This window comes from Colias croceus, chromosome 9, assembly GCF_905220415.1.
Source record: "Colias croceus chromosome 9, ilColCroc2.1".
NCBI classification, from domain to species: Eukaryota; Metazoa; Arthropoda; class Insecta; order Lepidoptera; family Pieridae; genus Colias; species Colias croceus.
Window position 1 is genome coordinate 5,334,799 of NC_059545.1, and position 17,561 is coordinate 5,352,359.

A 17,561-nucleotide genomic window follows, 5' to 3' on the forward strand; every position below is an offset into this window, starting at 1 on the left:
AATTACATTGCCTGATACAATAATAATATACAGATTATATATTTTAAAATTTAAGCAAAGCTAAAGGTTCAGAAAAAAAATATTAAATATTTTTGTATTATCATATACCTAACATGCAAAAATTTATTGAGCAGTTTAGATTTCTTATTAATATTTTTAATTCATTAGGACTCCAGATTGAGATAAGATTATTATAATCACTACACATTACACAATAGAAAACATTCGCTAATCGTTTCGAGCTATCTGTATCTGTGTAGAGTGTATGCTTGGATTTTCAAAACGTGTTCAAAACTACGCAACAAATTTTGATGCAGTTTTATTAAATGTATGTACCACTCTTAGTTCCTACACATACACATGATTAATCTGTGAAGATGTGTCAAAGAAATGACAGAAAGAATTGACACAAATCTGTTTTGAATGTTTATTTGGGATTTTGGGAATTGGAATATTCAAGACATTCGACATTTTAACATATAATTGAACAAGAAATAAGCGAGAATCTAGTAAAGCGCCGGATAAGTAGATGGTTGTTTTTAAGTATAGCAGATAAAAATGAATAAGAACTATGAACGTTGTTCTCACTGTAACCGACGTAAATGGCTTACAACAGGTTGTCTTCGAAAGTGGTTAAAGCCTATGGAATGTAAACATTTACCAAGAACTATTGACAATAAATGTGATTTTAATGATACAGATATAGTGAATTGTGTATTTTTATCTGATCGCAAGTCTCCTGTTAACACTAACAAGTTTGTTAAGTTTTGGAAAAATAAACTTTTCATTACTGGCAGTGTAAGATCATTACAACGTTACTTTGGGAACAAGAATAATGGAAATGATTATCTGTGCAATAGCTACAACACACCTGTTGAAGCATCTACTTCAGGAGAAAGGTTAATGTTATCTGCTAAGACTGAACAAAAGAAGGATATTGAATTCAATAAGCAAATGTTGAAATGTCAACACTCAGATGACCATTCTGTACTTCGAGGACATCATCAGCATGTTTCTGTAGAGAGCTGTGCTATTTACTGTCAATTATCTAAGTGAGTATATTTTTTGTTCTGATTCCTGAATCTTATGGCTATAATATAATGTGGTGTTTAATTTTTTTATGTAATTTTAGACATGGATGGTACTGGGGTGGTATTACTTCAAGTGAAGCAGAGGAGCTTTTAGCTGGACAGCATGATAATGTGTTTTTAGTCAGGGATTCCTATGATTCACGCCACATATTATGTGTATCCTTCCGATGTGTGGGCAGAACATTGCATGCACGTCTTCGCCATGCAGATGGTTTATTTTCTCTCAATAATGAAACATTTGTACCGGCCAGTAGAATATCTGAGCATTGTGCTACTGTTGATGTGAAATCAAACTTATTTGAAATGCCTGTAAAGCTGGCACGGCCTTTGAACAGGTAAACCATATGTATATAAATAATTTCTAATTTTTATTAATTATTAATTAATTTTACAAAGCTTTGCAATTTTGACCTTTATAAGTCATACCTGCCTTTGCATGAAAAAAATTTTCCTACAAAAATTACATAAACATTCTTTTTCTTTTTTCAGGTTTGCAAAATTGGACTCACTACAAAAGATATGCAGATTCGTTATAAGACAAACAGTTGCAGAAAAGTTATGGAGTAAGTTGCCATTACCTCCGAACCTTATATCTTATGTGTCAATAGGCAGTGACTATATTGCTCCCACATAATCATCATATAGCTGAATATATACATGTGCCTTACTATTAGGATGTGTATCAGTCATAGGACGATTTTAAAGGGTAAAAATATATTTTGTCAGCATTAATTCACAACTTTATTAATTTTATCTTTTGTGTATTGTAACCATATCAATTTAAATCTATTTTAAGCATTTACAATAGAATGTGTATTGAATTGGTTAATAATTAATGTTTAGTGAAAAATTCTTTAGATTGTGTTCCATTTGTGGTTCGAGTATATCAATTGCATGATTATGGGGAACTGTATGTGGAAGTGTGTGAATTAAATGTTTATCTATTAAGAATTTCACTTTACTATCAATTAATGTTACGTGAATCAATGCTATCAAATGTAATATCATAGTGACTATCATTATAATATATTTTAATTAAATTTGTATTCTTTTATAGTTGTGTGATTGGTTATGGCAATGTTAGTTATATTATTTGTTAAATTTATATTGACTTCTATATAAACAATGTTCAATGTATGTTACTCAATCAGTCTTCAAATATTAGTTGTATAATTTGTACCTTATAAATGTATATATGTATTTTCAAAACTCAGGATGATGTTTGCTCAAATTGAAAATCAAACAAGGAGTTAAATAAAATAAATTTATATTTCGTAATTTGCAAATTAAAAATACTGTAGTCCTTTTCTAGAATCTAATTGAAAGCAAATCCATTAAATTATTTGAGTGTATTGATGCCCAACATGTTTTTGGCCTGAAAAAGAAGAAAACAACCATGTCAATGTGTTCATATACTAATAATTGTTACCTACATAAAATTGAAGATTTTTATAAATATATTTCTTTATAATAATTATACTGAAACTTATTATTTTTATATCTTGTTTTTCGTAAATTTAACAAATTTCGCAGTTAAATGTTTTAAAACAATCTTGATTATTTTTTTTGTAATTTACAAAACATTATACCGTGACAAAGGCAGCAGTTAAGGATTGTGGAGCTACTGCAACTGGATTCATATTAAGTGCAGTTTGAATCAATTCAGCATCCCTTATTCTTGACTTCACAAAGTTCCTTGTTGCATTATTTCCTTCACTGCTATCGGTGAGATAAAATAATTCTGACGCCTTATAAATACCGGCCAACCCAACTCTTCTTATGTACCAATTGAACTAAAAATAGTTAAGACAATGAGCATTTTTGTCAGCTATTTTTATAAAAATTCAATGAAACTCCGTATATAAATTCTCACATCTACACTTCGATCCCCTGTGTGATAGCAGATATCATCTACTAAAGAAAGCAAAGTTGCTAAACAGTTTGGAACATTATTAGGTAATGTTTGGATTGCCATAGCCTTTGGCCAAGTTGCTCTGAAATGAAGAAATTCAGTTAATTTGAAATTTCACTATACATATTATATTACACATATAAAAGTTATAAGAATGAATATTAAGATTTACTTGTAAGGCTCAAGCATTAACAGCCTAGCCATAATTGCATTTTCAACTTTCTGTGCTGGTATCTTCGAGTCTTTGAGATCTTCTTTAGGCCACTGAAAAATTGAAATGATTTAATTCTTATAATTTTACTGATCAACATTTTCAGCAAAAATATACTTACAGTTTTCATTTGCTCCACAAGTTGTTCATTGCATTTAATATTAAAATAATGGACAAGATCTCCACCTCCATTAGGGAATAGTCCATGAGTTATACCTGGATACCCAACAGCTTCTGCACCTTGAGCCAGAGATTCAACAGACCAGCCAGTTTTTGTTACAAATTCTAATGCTTTAGCTAGAATTTTGTTCTTTATATCATCTTCATATTGATTTTCATCATGATCCACCCTTGTAACTGGTATAACTTTGTCTTTACTTTCAGGGACTTGGCAGTAATGCCTTATAATATTTTGTGTTTTGTTTATTGGAACAATAATCATTGGTTTCAAGCATCTACGGCCATTCCTTAGGGCTGTTAAAAGAATACATAAAATATCCTTTATTAAAAGTTATTGTGACACAACTATGCTTATCAGTGTAATTTTGATACAAAACAAAAAAAATGGGTGAGGAAGGAAAAAAACAAACAATAAAACAATTTCAAATAATTTATTTTTATTTATGCATAAAAATAATTTCTAATTATTGTTTACTTGTGCCTTATTAATATTTACACACTCAGATAAACGACCAACAAGACCCTCAATTAAGTGGAAAGCATTGAGTGCAGAGTGAATGATCTCTTTCTTATTCTTTGTGGGAATCTTGTCCAACATGTTTCCTCCAACGTTAATAGATATTTTGTCCTCCTTACTAGATATACCTTTTGATTCTTCTAACTCTTTTAACTTCATTTCATAATGAGCTTTAGACATATTAAGGCCAGTTCGTAATTTGTCCAAGTAATCAGTTTCAATAACTGGAAAACATTCTCGAATTCCTGTTTTATTTTCGACATCCTTCAATGCCAAATATCTTAAGAAATTTAATGCTGTAATAATCTGGTCTGCTAATTCTACAAGGTCAGATTCAACTCCATGTGGCAGATAACAAATTTTCTTGACCATGTTAAGAAATTGCGCTCCACTGAAGCATTCTGGTAAGTCTGACTCTTTAAATGCTTCATCCAATGAGTTTTTGTATTGTGTTATAGCATAACCTATCATACCTGAATGATTGGCTACATCTATAATATATTTAATAAGCATTATCCTACCTTTGTAATCAAATTTGTTTATATGCATGCCTATTAATTTCACAGAATTCTTTCGCACAGTTTCATAACTTGAATATATTGATAAATTTATTAGACTTTTACATAAATCATAATGTATAGATAAATTTAGAAATATGTGTGATGTTTTATTGTCATAAAGTCTCAGTAAATTGTTACATAATGCCAGGCCTTTTATTTGAGGGCCATACTCTGCAAACTGTAAAAAGTGATTAACACTTAATAATGCACTATGAACTATATACTCAGATGAGAAAACTTGAGGGACTGCATAACCTGGAAACTCAAAATCACCAGAAAATGTAAGATAGAATAGTCCTGATAATGTTGTAACATTAATTTTTTCTTTGTGCTCATATGGATGTACATCATCATCATTATCAGATGTTTTCTTTTTTGGATTAGCAATTTGACTTTCTTTGTAAGCCTTTTCGAGATATGGTATAAACTTTAAAACATTTTTTACGAGTGTGCATACATCTTTAAGAATTATTTCACAACATTGTCGAAATTGGCCATTTATACCAGATTCAGGATCTAAATCCATATAAATCAATGGCTTCCCAAAGAGACTAATCAAGAAGGCAGCAATAATGGTAACAGTTTTATTATTACAATCATTTTTAGTTACCTCTTCAACAAAGGGCTGGTAGAAGGATGGTAAAAGTGAGTACACATGTATTATTCTTCTAACATTAGTGTCACTGTCCATCAACAACCTCTCTTTTCCTTCTAATTGGTGTTCAGGAATGGGTATAGCTTCTATGTATGTACTTATAGAGTTAAGACACCATTCTAAAGATCTTCCTCTTTTCACTGACAATTTTTTGAGTAATTTTTGCAGAGGATTCAATATAATACTAAATTGTGTATCATTTTTGGCAACTTCAATTTGTTCAATAAATTCAAGCAAAGCCTCTTCAGGTGTTGCCTTTTCTATGATAACTGAGAGTAGTTCTTCACAAGCACCATAGAGAGATGGTTTTAAGGTGATAGTATCATTTTGAACTTTACTAACTACAATAGATATTAAGTCCCAGCAGTTATCTTTAAAACTTTCTGCATATTTTTTTTCATTTGGTATGCCCAAAGCTTCTTTGTATTTTCCAGAATCCAACAAAGATGAAACAAGATCCACAACATCACTCTTTTGCTCCATGATGTAGTACTAAAAAAGAGTTCTATTCCAAACTGAACTCTGAAATTAATTACCTATATTGTATTGATTTATTTGATTTGATTGCATAAAATATTTAATGGAAACCTTAAATATTATAATACCAAATTTTAATTAGTTAAGTAGTACAACATATACATAAACATTCCCAATTCATTTAAAATACTATACAAAATAATAATTAAGTACCTAATTTATAATGGAATTAAAATATTTTTTTTATTAGAAGAATAAATAAATAAGTAAAAAAATTATATAAAAAATATATGTAGTGATGAAATGTATATGTGCGAGATTTCAATTATCAAAGACATAAAGAGAAGCAGAAAAATCAATAATATTGAGTCACTGTGACCTAAATACTATGTAAGGTCGATGTTTTAAGCGAAATGTTAAAAATACATGTATGTTGGGTGAGTGGCTTGGCATAAAGAGAAAAACAAATAAGGTTAATTTACTCACAGCAAAAAAGTCTTGGCAATTTACTCATGTTCATTTCAAGAATTTCCCGGGGTTTTAACACTTTTTACATAAACTATGTTTTCAGTATTTTGTATTTTTTACTTAACCTTACAGTCAAAGTGCTGTTTGTATAATTTAAAAACCTTTTCTTTTACAAAATAATGAAATGAATTGTGTGATGAATTTTTGCCGCTTGTCAGACGTTTTACAGTGAGTGAACTGGCACTTGGCAGGTGACAACTGACAAGTAGCAGCTGGCAACCACAGAGCAAGTAATATTTATTATTATTTAAGATCTGTGTTTAAGATTCTTTCACATCGTATCACATTCTTCTAGTGACAATTGAAAGTTGTGGTGGTGGTGGCAGAACTCAATTGTTTTGCAATCTAAAAATCAGTAATTTTCATTATTAATAGCTCCACCCAATAAGTAGGGACTCCGGAATTCTATTCAATTTCCTAGAATTTCTTTCATGTCCATGTCAGTCATGTTCATCACAGTCACAGAGCAAGTAATATTTAGATGTTCTGTTTTTACTGTTCTGTGTGTTCATGTCAGTAGGTAACAAGAAGGTTATAATATCTAAATACACTGGAGATTGCACTATGACCATTAACTTGTAACAAGAAAATATGACCTTGAATGACGTCAGTTATGTTTTTTGTCTCTTTCTGTGGGGTGACCACGCTGGTTTGTAAATTCAGGATTTTTCAAAATAGAAAAAACTAAAAATCATGGTCTATAAATAATAAAGACATATATGTATTTTTATAAAGTGTATATTTATAAAGAAATAAACCCACTTTCACATTTATAATATTAAAATAATATTAAAGTAGTATGCTCTTTGTGAAGTAAAACATTGTGAGGAAAACGGCATGTCCAAGAACCTTATTTATGTGGCACTTTTAATACATACAACATTTTTATTTTTATGGTACTTATTTTTTGGGTTGCACAGGCAGTTTTCACTCTGATAGAGCTCAATAAATTTAAATGTTTCCTCGTTATTCATATTGTTCGCCATTTTGTCAAGTTAATTCGCCGCAAGAAAAAAAAGAGCACTCCTGATCGCTGCTACAGTCAAACTGATCGCGCGGCCAATGTGTGGATGGTGCGCCAAGCTTGCGACAAGTGTCCTTTGATGTTGCCGACACCGCGCGGCAAGCTCGCAAGCGCGCTGGCCAACGTTCAAATACCTACCACCAACGCGCAAAACGCCCGTTCTACACATAGACAAGTGCATGTGCCAACGCGCTTGCCAACGCATTGGCCTATGTGTAGTGCCGGCATTAGATATATAAGCTTCTTGGTAGGTACATATCGTAGCGTAGCAAGAAGCTTATATCTAATACACGCGTATAAGTATATTAAGAAGAGCTGGAACGTCAACACATTTACACATTGCACATGTTAGGCCGGGAGATACTGACACAAAATTTCGGGTCATTTGTAACAGGATGGCGGTCTAGAGGGGTCTTACTTATCCGACGAGTGTGACTTACGCCCACGCGACTAGTCCGCCGGTACCAGCGTTCTGACCATCATTTTTCTTTTTGTCATTGCGTAATAAGACCTCTGTAGAACCCTCATTCTGTTACAAATGACCCGAAATTTTGTGTTAGTATCTCCCGGCCTATGTATGTGTCATATTTTACAATTGTTTATAAATACAGGGTGATGTAATTGGTGTAGTACGAATATCTAAGAATTATATACTATTTTACAGTATTTAATAAAATCATTTAATTTTTTGTTCATTTTCATTAGAAATGTCAATTTTTCTCACCAAGGTGGAAATTTGGATGATAAGGATCTTGTTAGAAAAATATAGATTTTGACTAAAATCGGCATTTTTTTTTTCAAAAATCAAATTACTAATTAATAATCAGAGTTATCACCATTTACATTAATTTACAAACGATATCGGTTGTTCTTACTTAAAATTGAATACCAATGTCTTATTGCGGTATGTGTTCTTTGGAAGTGTTCGTAAAGTTGTTGATCCGTAATTAAATTTTGCGGAAAATCTTTTAGAGCGCTTAGTTGTGACATATCCTAAGCATATTCAATAGAATTAAAAGACGAGCGAATATGCAAGCCAGTCTAAAACTTGAATATTTTCTAAAATGAAACTAGAGTCGCATTTATTTTTGAACATACTGTAAGTGAAATTGCATAAGTGTGAGTACTGTGAACATGCCAGCTTTGCTTAATTGACCGATAGGCATAGGTATCATGAAAAATCACACTTGTCAGTTGTCACCGTCACCTCGGTTGTCACATATTATTTGCAGCCAAGAAGCTTATATCTAATACACTGGAGATTGCACTATGACCATTGACTTGTCACAAGAAAATATAACCTTGAATGACGTCAGTGTTGTTTTTTGTCTCTTTCTGTGGGTGACCACACTGGTTTGTATATTCAGGATTTTTCGAAATAGAAAAAACTAAAAATCATGGTCTATAAATAATGACATATATTTTTAACAGTATTAATTATATTATAATATTACTGGCCATACTTTATAGGTACATACAATTTTAATTGGTATAGAATGATAATTTTAAATAACTCTTGGCTACAAAGCCTGGATATGAACCGATATATAGCATTAACATCCTTTGTAAATAGAGGAAAGTTGTGTTTTGCATCAGATGCTGTTTACCAAATTGTAAGCTACTCAGATCTTCTTTTTAAACGCGTTGCTTCGACGGGTCAATTTCAAGCCAAAATCATCAAAGAAAAACTGTTTATAATAAACGCCTTGCACAAATTTCAGCTAACTTTACAAAGTTTATTTTTCAAAAGGTATTTTTTTCTGGGTCGTAATCCTCAGTAATTTTACCCTTGATGGGCACATATATTTATTTTTATTTTACTTTTTGGAAAGCTGAAATACCTAAAACAAAAAATATGAGGTAAGTTAAAAAAGTATAAATTTCAATGTAACAACGAACAATCTTATAACTACATGTGAGTGCAATACCGATGTCGAGTGTTGTTTCATTACTAGTAAAAATCTTGAAAATGGTGTTCTAAATTTCATCATAATATTGTTATTACAATATATTCTCTTCACTATCCATAAAAACTCGTCATCATGGTTACCTTACTTGTTAATTTTGTTTATTGAAAACTTGTTGAAAAATGATAAAGTATTAGGAAAATAACAAATTTAACATGACTGCTTTCTAAAATGATGCAAAATTTTACAATTTTTGCCATTGAAATGATTCTAAACAGGTAAATGCAGGAGTATTGAGGAATATTGTAAATAACGTAAATATACACTTGCCTGTGAAATTCTATGCCAGAATTTGGTGTCCAAACACTTCTGCAATTTTTCACAATGCAATACATTATTTATATTCGGAAAATATTTATTAAATACGCAACAATATTAACTTAAATATTCGAAGCGACGCAATTTTTTTGACACTTATGCCATATTGTCAAAGTGAGAGTTGCTACAATTTTATTATGGTAACTACCCATAATCAGGGCGTATCGCTTTTTAATAATTGGTCCAGATACTTATTTTATTTAGCATAAATAATAATTGTCTCATCCAACAATGCTTCTGAATGACGTTGTTGGCAATTTATCAACAAACTCATGTACAAAAACTAACCTTTTGCACAGAATATTACGGCATACATAGTAGCCTTGGGAAAACTTCGTATTAACAGTGGCAATACCAAGTTAGGTGTGAAAGTGATAAAAGACAACAATTTTCTTGTACACGTCAAATGTTCATACCGAAATCTCCAGTGTATAAGATATAAGCTTCTTGTTTGAAGCTCTGTGGTTGTCACTTGTGAGACGTCTCACGTCAGTCGTAACCTGTTTTATTGAAAAATGATAAGCGGCTTAAAAATTCTGCCTTTTCTATTTTGTATTACATTTTAGATTATTGTAGGAAATGTATTATATACGATACACAAGAATTCATTATTATTTAAGGCACATTCCATAATTTTTATGCGCTAAATTATAATATTGTCATGCTATTACACTGTATTCCTGAAGCAGTTAGTAAGTAGTACATAAAACACCCATTAAACATTTTCTTATTCAAACCATGGCTACTAAACACAAAAACATCTTTACGCGGTCAAAACCGTTAATGAATATATATAGTGCGGTCGATAATCAAGGGAAAGAGGTAAATTGTTACCGAACTTTATATTTATTATTCTGATTTATGTTTTATTGACATAGTTTACTTATTTTTCAATCAAAGGTTGAAGTACGTGAAGATGCAGAACAGTTGGTAAAATGGCATGAAATATCAGATGCACTTGTTGCAGCTGGTTACTATAGAGCTCAGCTGCAAGGCCTATCAGCTTTTGACAAAATTGTTGGTGGTCTTACTTGGTGCATTGAATTATGCGATATTGACATAGATATAAACCTGTTGTTTGAGGAGAACCTGACCATTGGTAAAAAAATGTAATAATCTCCATTGATTAATATTAACACTTGTTTTAAATATTTTTGTAAATATTCATTATTGATCAATATTTGCTTTTCCAGAGCATTAACAGAAAAAATAGTAAAAGTACTACCTACTATGAAGTGTCCATACATTATAGAACCTCATCAAATACAAGGTTTAGATTTCATAAATATATATCCATTGGTGCAGTGGTTGATTAAATATTCAAGTGAATTTCGGGAAGCTAAGGAAGATGAACTTCGTAAGTTTGCTGTCATGCAGTATGAAAAAGAACACATATTTGAATCAGATAGAGCACTTTACTTACAAAAAGAAAAATTATTAAGAAACCTTTCAATTGTACAGGTAATTAAATAATGCAATATTCATGGAAAAACGTTTTTCTACCAATTGAAAGAAGTTATTGGTGATTAATTGTAAATGTTTTCAGAATTTATATAAGCCATGTAGAGTTCGTAAAAGAAAAGGTGGTTTGTCTTCCAATGAACTAGAACAGGTAAATGCAGTACTGTCTGAATATGATCAGCGTGTCTTAATGCATATATCTAATAGTAAAAATGATTCACAGCCTGATGAAGGATTAGAAATATTGGTAAGTGATTAATATGATTTATCGAATACCTAAGAGCTATTTTTGTCTATTTTTGTTTGTTTACACTTTTTTATTAATTTTGCAGCTTGAAATTTATCAAGTACAAGTTATTTTGTCCATTATTTCGGCTAGTTTTATGTCTCAATTTGTGTAATTGTTAACACAGCAATACAAATAAAAAAATCATGTGCTAAAACCCATGTCCCCAGAAATCCATCCTATAGGGATGAAATACTCAAAAAGGAGGATGTATTCTAGAAGGCATCCAAAAATCTGGTTTCATTATCTACATTATTACATGCATAACACTTCATCTGTGTATGTTATTGCATCCAATTGCAAGTCTAGTATTAGAAAAAAGTGTTTTAACATAAGTATTGACTGTTTTATTAAATGTGTTTCAGTATGACTATGAGAAAACTCTTGCTGATCCATCAGAAATCACGACAGAGGTAATTTTTGCATTTGCAACAAAATTTACAAATAAAGCTAAATTATTTATCAAATATGCTCATTTATTTATTTCAGACCAACAAGTTTGTTGATGAAAGCAATGAAAAGGACAATGGAGATAGCAAAATACATTATGTTGTTTTACAATCGGAGCTCACCGGTGACATTCCAAAGGAGTTAGAAGAAAGTGAAAAGTTAAAATACTCAGAAGATATAGAACAATTAGGCAACGTCATTAACACAATGGAGAGTGAGGTGGATGCTGTAAGGAAGGAACACGAGGAAAGAATGGACAAAGCGAAGAAGAAATATACCCATGTAGTCAATAAATTGCAGAAAATTACAAGTAAACTTACGAAAACTGATGATTACAGGTAAATGTTTGAAGGAAACTACACTAACATTGGATATTTTATTATTTGATATTTAGTTTTATACCATTCAAATGCTTTATAATAAGAATGAGGGTTTTTCCTACCTTTTACGACTTTTACTATTTAAAAAAAATAAAATTCTCAAATATTTTATAATCATTTGCAAACAAAAATTTTACAAACGACAAAGCCTTGATATTACAAAAATAATTTTAATTTTTAATAATTTGTATTGCAGTGATAAAAAGGTGAAAGAGTACTACAAGTCATTGAAAGACCTTGCCAGGGAACGAAATGAGTTATTAAAGGTTATTCATCAGAGGGAGCTCGAACACAAGAAACTAAATGAAGAACTAAGGTAATATAATAATCCTTGTAGGGAATTATTCAGACTTAAATAGTGTTAATCTTGTGTTAATATATTTTACATGAACATTCTTACTTACAAAGACATTTGTTCAGACAACAATATTCCTACTAATATTATAAATGAAAAAGTAACTCTGTCTGTCTGTCTATTACGCTTTCTCGCTTAAACCCCTCAACTGATTTTGATGAAATTTGTCACAGACAATCTTTAGACCCTGAGAAAGAACATAGGCTACCTTTTATTGCGAAATATGTACTTCGGGCGAAGCCAGGGCGGACCGCTAGTAGTATAATATATTTAATAGTTTGCTTAATATAAGTATCTTTATCTATAATTTAAATCTATTTTATGGTACATAGAACTGCTCAAGAGCCCACAGCTGTCGTTGAAGAGGAACCATTGACGCCCGCCGAGCTGAAAGAATTTAACGACAGAGAGAAGAAATTAAAAGACTTTATAAGTAAAATTAGATCTGAACTGGGACATCTCAATCGTCAGGTTTTGAGATACACGGTAGCCATTGATGAGGTTCCAGGGACTGCAGAACTATTGCAATACGAGAAACGTTTTGTTGAATTATATAATCAAGGTCAGTTTATATCAAATTATTTTAATCAGTGAATGAATTAAAAAATAAGTTTATTTTGTAATTTGAATCTTATTTGTATTTCTTTCAGTTGCGTCAAAACACAAAGAAACAAAGCAGTATTATATATTTTACAATACACTTTACGAAGTTAAGCTTTATACCTCGAAAGAATTGAGTTTGCTTAATTCTATTTTGGATAATTATGACGAGTGAGTAATATTTGAATAATTGTCAATTTGAATAATTTTCAAAGCTTATTGTTACAATTAATTTTACGTATTTCTAACGCCTTCAGGGTAATGTCATCGCCAAGAAAACGAGAGGAATTTATGACGCAGTTTGAGTCTATCGTTGATTGGGTGAATAAAACTGTACGGAAAGTTGAGGAGAAGTATAAAAATGAGAAAGAACAAAAGGCAGCTCTTCATACAGAATATTGCAGGCTAATGGATGTACAGAGACAATACGCGGCTGCCCTGAAGAAACTCGCCTCTGAAAGACATAGAATCGGCTCTGAAGAACACTGAAGAATTTGTTACAAGTTTTATTTATTGTGCAATGATAAAATATATTTGTTTATTAAATTGTTTATAGTATTTTGGTTTGCAATCAATCTAACAAGTTCACTTTTTTTTTTGTTCTAGTCATATGACATTGCCTAGCATAATGTGGGATCTTATAAATATGTCTGGGATATAGCTTTTCTATCCGGACTGCTGAGTCCTGAATGTCTAACAAACAACCGACTCAGTAGTCGAGGGGTCGATTGTTAGACGTTTAAATAAAACTTTATTTCACTATTGAAAGTTATATAAGAGTTTTGGCAATAGCAGAGTTAAAAGTAAAATAAGGGATTTGATAAACCATTTCTAGGATATATTCGTAATACATAATATATACATATATTCAAATTCAAATTCTTTAATTATGATATGGTTTTAAGTATTGTTAATAATATTTACACTATCACTGAGATTCAAACTTTGTAAATTGTTATATTAACAAAAGATACAACGAATTATACCTACTTCACGTGACGTTATATTTTGGGTATTCGTAATTAAAAACGTATTTTTTATTTAATTATTTTACTGAATTTAATTCGCTATCCATTCTAATTGCTACTTTTAGTACGGATCTTAATTTTTTCGCCTTAGTATCAAATCTATACATATAATAAAATCGTAGGAAAGTCAAAACTGTACATTGAATATTTTTTTAAAAGAATACATAATCCATGATCTATAATCGATATAGAAGCCAAAAACATAGTTTTTAGAATTTTTGTCTGTTTGTCTGTTTGTCGGTTTGTCTGTTTGTCTGTTTGTCTGTATATTTGTCCGAGCTAATCTCGAAAAGTACCGCATAGATTGACTTCAAATTTTGCATGAATATTACTAACAGGTCGGGTGAGGCTTTTATATACACATTATCATGCTATCACCTCCGGGGGAGGAGCTGTGAACCTTTATTTTTCTAACGTATTCCGTGTATTACACAGCGTACAATCTAAAGACTCATGTTTAAATGTTGTTTTTGGGTAAGCCACGCTATTATCTAGCTTTACACTATAAAAACTACGTCATTTACGTAATTTTGGCAGAGAAACAGTTTAATGAATCTTAGTAGTATAAAGACAAATTTGAAACAGCGCCATCTATGAGACTTCATTAAAATCAAATCAATTTACATGTTTAACGTTTCTTGCAAATTTATAATTAAAAATTAAATAATATGATATTGGTGGGGTTTTTAATTGTACTTATTTATTTAACTTTTTAACCCATGTCTTCCCAGAGTCCACTTCAGGTGCTTATATTTTATGTGAATATACTAAATAAAATTTTACAAGTGAGGGTAGATGTTTATTATTTGATGTCACAACTCACAATGAATAAGGAATCACATGGAAGTGACATACCTACAAAAAAAGTGTGGCCGGCGCCATATTGCTTGTAACAAAACATGGCGGTGTTTAGTGCCGAGAATATATCGATAAACATTATTATGTTTATCGATATAAAAATAATATTAATATATTTTTTTTGAAGTTATACTTCTTTTGGCGCGTAACTTGTAACGCGTGTACATAAACACACACTCTTTTTTATTTATTTTAACTTTATTGTACAAAACATAGAAGTAAAATTACAAATGGAAAAAATGACGATGCCAATTAATAAAATTAAGTATGACGATGGCTGCTCGTGACGGTAACACCTATACAGGGTTACTTGTAAAACACCAGCAACCTCGCCGGACAAGATAGCTAACCCTGTATAATTTGATAAATCCAGTTCAATTTTGACTTCGATATAAGGATTACGGTAGACTTACAATTTGGTAATTTCAGTTTTGAGGAATGTAATATAATGAAACAACATAATATATACTAATATAGGTATATAATAGTATTTTATTACGATGAACAACACAATATACAGTAATTGTATTTATTTATTTATAAATAATAGACAAAAAAAAAACAATAATATATAATAATAGAGAAAATTATAGAGCTAAACTATTTTGTGTAGCCTGGAATGCACTCAGATACACTCTGTTCATTTTTGAGTTCGGGATTTGAGGCTCAACTGGTACCTGGAAATGAAATGTCACAGTTTACATTAACTAGCATTGTTCACTTTACATTTAAACTAAAATGCAATACATTTTAATTAAAAGGGCAATGCTGATGGTTTGAAATTAATATCAACATTAGGGCTTACAATAGCGGAACTTGAATTTATATTTTTGGTTTTATGGCATTGAAATGCTTTATAAATATAAATTTATAAAGAATAGAAAAATAACTTAAAACACCCCATGTATTTAAAGTAAATTGCACTTTCCCTCAGTCAATAACATTTCAACAACCAAATATCACCCAAGTTTGTACTCAAAAAATCATATAAAACCATCTCAGTTTGTTCACAGGCCTCCTTCAAAATAGGAGAAACGTTAGATTATAAATGACAGCCCTAAATCTAAATAAAAAGACCAAAAGTAAATTGGAAGACATCACGTGTCTACAGATAAAAACCTCACCCTGTGTGAATGCAGCGGCAGACATACTGGTATAGCATCATCGTGCAGACTAATCACATCCATTGTTCTATTGAAAGCACTTTCGGGGAAATGTAGGGAACATACTATGATATTATATCCTTTACATTTGGCTTGATATTTTCATTTTCAATTGCTTCTAACCATTCTCCTTTTCTATTTTCACTTCTTGGTAACCTTCAAAAAATGAATTTTTAGGTTATTATAATTTTAGTCCTGACCTGACTTATTTATAAATACATTTTTAAAGTACCTACTATAAAAGCGATTAATCTTACTTAAGTTAAAATTCATATTAGGTAAATTTAAGTGTTTTATTTTTCCTTCTGCTGCTCTTGGCAAAATTAATTTGTTATTTTGGAAGTGTATTCACCAAAGCAACTATTCTTAAGATTAATGACACAGCCTTGGGAGACGCACGTCTTCATCGAACATTTTGCTGATGTCGATATTATAAGTCATCACTAGCACCCAAATTCATTATTTTACTAGAACGAAAATATACAAAATAAAGCTATATTTGGTAACAATTTTACACTGAACATAGTCTGTGAATACTCCTCAATTCAATATACATGAAAATAAGTAAATCAGCAAAGTAATAACTAATATTTCAGTCAAAACGTATACATACCGGTGCAAAGACAAACTTTTCTAGTTTTCATTCTTTCCGGAGCCACATCCCACAATACTGCGCTTTGGTATTATGCCACTATTTGTCCTTGACCACTCTATATGTTTTAGACACAAATGTTTGTCACAATCACAAAAATATTCAATATTTTTCAATGTTTACTACGGAGCAATGACAGAGCATGTACATCATAATAACGAGAACATAAAATGGCGCCCGGCCACAGTAGGTATTTGAGCTAACTTCAAATGTCAAACGGTATAGAATTAGCACTGACTGACGTATAGTCATATATTTTCACTTAGCAGAATATTCATTAGTTAGAAAGAGACAGTATTCGTTTTATTATTTCGGTATCGAAATGCATGATATTTGTATAATCAGTTGTTTGTATAGAACATTATGCCCTGTCCATAGGATTCCTTAGTCATTGCCTGGTCACAAGACACTATTAACAGTTAATTGTGACATTTTAAAAAATCCTTCTTGCGTTCCCACAAAGTTGTAGCTTTTATAATTAATTATTTCTTTATTAATTAATTATATAGTTAGACTCATGTTTTTAATTAGAATTGAAGTTACGACAAAATAAGAAAATGATGAAATTTTATTTTTATGTGTAACTTTTACAAGACGCCCAAATAAGGTCACTTTAGTTCTTTATATAATTTTATTTGTTAGTAGCTTTTTAATAAAATTAGGTAAAGTAATCTTTTCATTTTTTTTATTTACAGATTCAATGTTCATAAAAATTAACGATTTGCATGAGGATGTAGTAGAAATAAGTATCCTGGCGCGTGGTCAATTGTTGACTAAAGTAAATTTCCAACGTATGGTACAATCATTGGAAGAATCTTGGGTAATTTTAGAGGATATTTTTCGGGAATGAGAAAAGGGGCAGCCAACCACGTATCACCGTGCGTGCGT

General features: G+C 30.9%; 3 protein-coding genes and 1 long non-coding RNA gene across 6 annotated transcripts; 2 read left to right on the top strand and 2 right to left on the bottom strand.

Annotated features, from left to right (window-relative positions):
* The first annotated feature begins 364 nt into the window (after positions 1 to 364).
* On the top strand, positions 365 to 2,565 carry LOC123694250 (suppressor of cytokine signaling 4-like). The gene is made up of 3 exons (XM_045639637.1): positions 365 to 1,052; positions 1,133 to 1,426; positions 1,581 to 2,565. Exons 1-3 carry the CDS (start codon positions 559 to 561, stop codon positions 1,723 to 1,725), a joined length of 933 nt encoding a protein of 310 aa, XP_045495593.1. The 5' UTR covers positions 365 to 558; the 3' UTR covers positions 1,726 to 2,565.
* LOC123694249 (ubiquinone biosynthesis protein COQ9, mitochondrial-like) lies at positions 2,342 to 6,319 on the bottom strand. Of its 2 annotated transcripts, XM_045639636.1 has the most exons (6): positions 6,090 to 6,319; positions 3,336 to 3,688; positions 3,176 to 3,267; positions 2,965 to 3,085; positions 2,681 to 2,884; positions 2,342 to 2,466 (listed from the first exon to the last, which is right to left on the bottom strand). In XM_045639636.1, the coding sequence occupies exons 1-6, from the start codon at positions 6,121 to 6,123 to the stop codon at positions 2,431 to 2,433; spliced, it is 840 nt and encodes a 279-aa protein (XP_045495592.1). In that variant the 5' UTR covers positions 6,124 to 6,319; the 3' UTR covers positions 2,342 to 2,430. The 2 variants fall into 2 exon arrangements, with proteins under 2 accessions (XP_045495592.1, XP_045495591.1); XM_045639635.1 differs by lacking the exons at positions 2,342 to 2,466; positions 2,681 to 2,884; positions 2,965 to 3,085; positions 3,176 to 3,267; positions 3,336 to 3,688 and adding an exon at positions 3,807 to 5,648.
* A 3,601-nt stretch (positions 6,320 to 9,920) lies between these two features.
* On the top strand, positions 9,921 to 14,017 carry LOC123694396 (coiled-coil domain-containing protein 93). Its single transcript, XM_045639819.1, has 10 exons — positions 9,921 to 10,262; positions 10,341 to 10,549; positions 10,634 to 10,901; positions 10,987 to 11,148; positions 11,553 to 11,600; positions 11,677 to 11,975; positions 12,214 to 12,333; positions 12,705 to 12,934; positions 13,023 to 13,143; positions 13,230 to 14,017. Exons 1-10 carry the CDS (start codon positions 10,179 to 10,181, stop codon positions 13,459 to 13,461), a joined length of 1,773 nt encoding a protein of 590 aa, XP_045495775.1. The 5' UTR covers positions 9,921 to 10,178; the 3' UTR covers positions 13,462 to 14,017.
* Positions 14,018 to 15,373: 1,356 nt separating this feature from the next.
* Positions 15,374 to 16,676, bottom strand: LOC123694398. Of its 2 annotated transcripts, none has more exons than XR_006751803.1 (3): positions 16,635 to 16,676; positions 15,983 to 16,177; positions 15,374 to 15,535 (listed from the first exon to the last, which is right to left on the bottom strand). It is a non-coding gene; the product is annotated as an uncharacterized LOC123694398 (long non-coding RNA). The 2 variants fall into 2 exon arrangements; XR_006751802.1 differs by lacking the exon at positions 16,635 to 16,676 and adding an exon at positions 16,279 to 16,316.
* Positions 16,677 to 17,561: the final 885 nt, after the last annotated feature.

What these genes read in the sequence shown, in the direction of transcription:
- LOC123694250 (XM_045639637.1), top strand. Translation starts at nt 559, where the DNA reads ATGAATAAGAACTATGAACGTTGTTCTCACTGTAACCGACGTAAATGG. An exon ending in ATTTACTGTCAATTATCTAA is followed by an intron (nt 1,053 to 1,132) that starts GTGAGTATATTT and finishes ATGTAATTTTAG; the next exon opens with ACATGGATGGTACTGGGGTG. An exon ending in CTGGCACGGCCTTTGAACAG is followed by an intron (nt 1,427 to 1,580) that starts GTAAACCATATG and finishes TTCTTTTTTCAG; the next exon opens with GTTTGCAAAATTGGACTCAC.
- LOC123694249 (XM_045639635.1), bottom strand. Translation starts at nt 5,609, where the DNA reads ATGGAGCAAAAGAGTGATGTTGTGGATCTTGTTTCATCTTTGTTGGAT.
- LOC123694396 (XM_045639819.1), top strand. Translation starts at nt 10,179, where the DNA reads ATGGCTACTAAACACAAAAACATCTTTACGCGGTCAAAACCGTTAATG. An exon ending in ATGAAGGATTAGAAATATTG is followed by an intron (nt 11,149 to 11,552) that starts GTAAGTGATTAA and finishes AATGTGTTTCAG; the next exon opens with TATGACTATGAGAAAACTCT. An exon ending in TGTTGAATTATATAATCAAG is followed by an intron (nt 12,935 to 13,022) that starts GTCAGTTTATAT and finishes TATTTCTTTCAG; the next exon opens with TTGCGTCAAAACACAAAGAA.